Source organism: Aplysia californica, unplaced genomic scaffold, assembly GCF_000002075.1.
Source record: "Aplysia californica isolate F4 #8 unplaced genomic scaffold, AplCal3.0 scaffold00293, whole genome shotgun sequence".
NCBI lineage: Eukaryota > Metazoa > Mollusca > Gastropoda > Aplysiida > Aplysiidae > Aplysia > Aplysia californica.
In genome coordinates this window covers 337,479-341,742 of record NW_004797563.1, presented here as the reverse complement: position 1 = coordinate 341,742, position 4,264 = coordinate 337,479, and the positions used below count along the sequence as shown (strand labels likewise).

The 4,264-nt window shown below is 40.4% G+C and overlaps 1 protein-coding gene across 1 annotated transcript in view; it reads left to right on the top strand.

Annotated features, from left to right (window-relative positions):
- The window catches only part of LOC101862427 (xanthine dehydrogenase/oxidase), a gene marked incomplete in the record, with an annotated part of 42,755 nt that overhangs the window by 14,494 nt on the left and 23,997 nt on the right, over positions 1-4,264 (top strand). Inside the window, 4 exon segments of the mRNA XM_013084443.2 lie at positions 1,303-1,396; positions 2,023-2,135; positions 2,981-3,162; positions 3,844-4,009. Of these exon segments, the coding sequence (XP_012939897.1) occupies positions 1,303-1,396; positions 2,023-2,135; positions 2,981-3,162; positions 3,844-4,009 (555 nt within the window).

Here is a 4,264-nt window from a genome sequence, read left to right as displayed (position 1 = left end):
GCAAGCAAAGGTGGGGAGGTGGTGATTGTGTTAGATGCAATTGTATTTTATTGAACGCGTATCTTCAAAATAAAGTTAGGAACCCTCTCTTGGAACACGAGAATGTGGAATTCACGAATACTTGACGTACTGAACACGGTTTTCTTTTGCGCTCTTTTTTCCCTTTTGACCCTTTCATTTGTTACGAAATTTATTATTTCACAATTTGAGTCGCCCAGTGTCATGTATTCCGATGCATAAGCAACAGGTCGACTTGAATTCGTGAATTTCTCTAAAAAATCATGAAAATAGCGAATTCAAGTCGCCGCTCCCACTGGAATTAGATTGAAGGAGAAGTAAGCAGTCTCCCTTATAAAACCAAGAACAGTATGTCTTGTTAATGGTACAACCCATCGGAACATCGGAGCCAAGTATCTTAAAAGACGACCTAACGGAGGCCCCTCTGCTAAATTGTAAATTTCAATAAGACCCTTTGATTCGTTGTGATCAGCAATACTGTCTTTGATCGTCTTTTTTGTGCATTCTTCGTATTATTGCAACAGACCTCTCTCCTCCCTGTTATCCCGCCAGCGAAATAACCTCAATAAATGTTTTATAGGGACGTTAGACCGTACCACAATACCTCACTATACTTCACACATTGATATAATGTATTGCACGTCATTGACAGCAAATTCTAGCTGGGTCAGAAGTGCTACTTTTCCTTTCTTTTTAATTTTATAAACGTTTCATCTTTTTAAAGAGTCTTTCGGGGCTTTCGTGGCCTAGAGGTTAAGGTGCTCGTTTCTCATTAAAAGGTCCCAGGTTCGAATCCGGGTAGCGACGGGAAAAATTGTCTTCTCTTATATTGTCTCCTTTCATCTGCTTTCCTGCTCTCTGGCAATGTTCTGTCATCTACTTTCGTCTCTACTTTCTGCCCTCAACCCCTCTCCTCCTTTGCCCCTTTTCTGGGCTCCGGTTTCTTTCTGCAACCTTTCTATTTCTACTCCTTGGCTCCTTGTTACTGCTGTCTTTCAGCCATACCCCTTTTCTTCTGGTAGGAAGAATCTACACCTAGCTTTCTCATACAAGGGTGAAAAATGTCGTAGGTCCTGTGTGTAAGTTGAGCACCTTAAAGATCCATTTGTGGTCTTATATCGATAAGAGTAGGCGTCGGCCGCCACCCGGGCAAAATTTAAAATTTCCTACCAGTTAAAAATGTTCATATCACCTTATGCAGTTGCGAGCGCCGTAAGACACTTATCAATTTTTTATTATTTTTTAAAATGAGTCTTCATCTTCACTATGTTTTCTCTCGTACAGTCCGTGTGTGGAAACATCATGACGGCCAGTCCTATCTCTGACCTCAACCCGCTTTTCCTGGCGGCCGGTGTCACTCTCTCACTCCTCTCCAAAGGTAACACTCAATCGGTTGATTATACATAATTAAATCAAGTCAGTGGGTGTTAAAATTTGAACGAAAACCGTGAGTAAGGTTCAAATCGTAAGCCCAAGATAAAGGCTAACACATTATACTTGGTGTAGATTTACTGTCATGAGTTCGATATTTTTTAGGTTTCTTACTCGAAAATACCACAGAAAGAACAAAAGAAAACATCTAGTCAAAATAATTATAGGTTTAATGGTTTATTATTGATTTTTCGCCCTTTCCTATCTAGACACAGCCATACTCATTAAAAAGATGATTTAATTGAAAAACAATACCTCCCAACCTCCCCCCCCAAAAAAAAAAAGAAAAAGAAAAGAAAGGAAGAGTTTGTGATATTAGAAAAAAAGAAACCCTCATAATTTTCAAATTAAAACATGAGGACAAAAATAATATTATGTAGCTGATTGAAATAAGAGATTTCTCTCTCTCTCTCTCTCTCTCTCTCTCTCTCTCTCTCTCTCTCTCTCTCTTTCTTTCTCTCTCTCTCTCTCTCTCTCTCTCTCTCTTTCTCTCTCTCTCTCTCTTTCTCTCTCTCTCTTTCTCTCTCTCTCTCTCTATCTATCTCTCACTCTCACTCTATTTCTGATCTCCAGAGAGAGGATCGCGCACTGTAGCAATGGACAACAACTTTTTCCAAGGTTACCGTAAGACGGCCGTGGCAAGTGATGAGATCCTCGTGTCCATCACGATTCCATTCACCAACGAGGTAAAGTACGATTACATTGTATAAACCCTAAACAGGTCAAATTGCCCTGCACCAAATTTTTCTTCCTCAAATTGCGAATTAAAAAGATTTTAAGCATGTTTCTTTTTACATCTTTAAGCCCAATCCAGATCACAAACACACGTTTCTAGTCACTAGACAGAACTCAAATTCTTTAACGTCTCTGAATGGGGTATTTTTAACAGATGACGCGATTTACATAAATGCCCACCCCCCCCCTCCCAAAAAAAATAATAAATAAAAGGTTAAGAGTATACTTTACCCCCTCCATCCAGAGCTTAGTATTGACCTTGTGTGCAAATCCACGGTCTCCATTTTCTATGGAGCCAACATTTGGGTCACCTTGACGTAAATCCTTAAAAGACGCCTTTAAGAATTAAAGTTAAGAATGGGTGTCGAAATTTATTTTCAAATTAAACAGAGTCATCAGTAGGCATATCACGTTCCAAGATCTCTGGAAAAACAAAGACATTGCTAACACTCAAAACCGAAACGCCAATATAGACACACGCGGCATATTTATTATTGGTTATCTGATCTTTTATATTATGTTGTTATATACATTTCTGCCATGGCAAATCTCGCATGTGTTGTATTTTTTGTGAATGGGAATAATAGGACGCTAGTTGTTGGGTGCTCTAGTGTTTTGTGGTTTGCTCCTGCTTTCTTATCAAGCATCGACTGTCCTTATCGCTCCTCCTTCTTTTACATGTATGTTACTCTCTTGTAACATCTCAGTATTTTATTATCAATTATTGTGTTGCAAGCGCTGTAAAACTCTCACTATAAATCTAAAAATAAACTAAAAACCGAAATCATGCTTTCAGCGTGAGTACTTCGCTGGTTACAAGCAGGCAAACAGAAAGGAAGACGACATCTCTCTGGTGAATGCAGGGATGAGGGTAGTTCTGTCCGCGGACAACACGATAACCTCAGCCACTCTAGCGTTCGGGGGCATGGGAGTCACAACGCTGCTGGCAGAGGAAACTATGGCTGGGCTACTGGGCAAGTAAGTGTGGAAAGAAATGTGCATTTGTTTAATTAAAAGTACCCGGCTGAAGATAGCGTAAGATCTTATAATTGTGTTTTTGTCTGAGCGCTTATTCGGCTGCTTGCAGTGTATGCCTCCCGGGAACCTGAGAAAGTTTATAAAGGGTTCTGGGGTCTGATGGGGTAATAATTTAGGTTGTAAAGTTGTAAAGCCCATATCGCTTGATGTTAAGCAGGGATATGTGCTCTACAAATGCTATTTATCATTATAATGAATTATACATTATGAAATGTATGTAATTTCGAGAGTCCTCTTCGTGGAATGAGCTAAAGATGTAGGTCTAGCTCTGTGAACAGTGGACAGCAACAACTCTGTCTGAACCTCGCCATTGGTCGTAAATAATTGTAAATCTTTTACGCTCATATTGACATAATTTAGAACTTTTAGGGGATGAGCTACTCCAAGCCTGCTAGGTCCACACAGGCTAAACTGCATGTCCTTGGTGCTAATGCTAAACCACAGGCTATGTGACTATGGTTTGTATGAGCATACAGGAATATTAGAGAGGCTTCCAATGTATGCGTCTTTTTTCTATAACTATTAAATTGAATCTACTTATGAGAAACTGCTCTTTCTATTGTATACGGTATGACTACTTTGAAACTCAAGCCAACTTTAACACTGTTACGCTTCTCCAAGGGAGTGGAACGAAGGCCTCATTGCAGAGACAAACGAACTACTCGCGAGGGACCTTCCATTAGCCCCTGGGTCACCGGGCGGTGTGGTCGAATACAGACGTTCTCTAGCGCTGAGCTTCTTCTTCAAGTTCTTCATCAAAGTCAGGCAGCAGGTCACTGGAAGTGTGGTAAGCTATCTATATATAAAGAGTAATTTGCTGCTTTGAAAAAATAGAAAACAGATACACCAATTGAGAAGGGAAGAGGAGGAGGATGGGGTAGAGGAGATAGAAGAGGAAGAGGATGAGGAGTAGAGAGGAGGAGGAGAGAGATAGAGAGAAAGAGAAGGAGAAGACGAAGGAGGAGTGTGAAGAGAAGGAAGAAAGGGATTAAGAGTAGAAAGCGAAGAAAATAAGTGCATCCACTTGTCTTCTCCCCCCCCC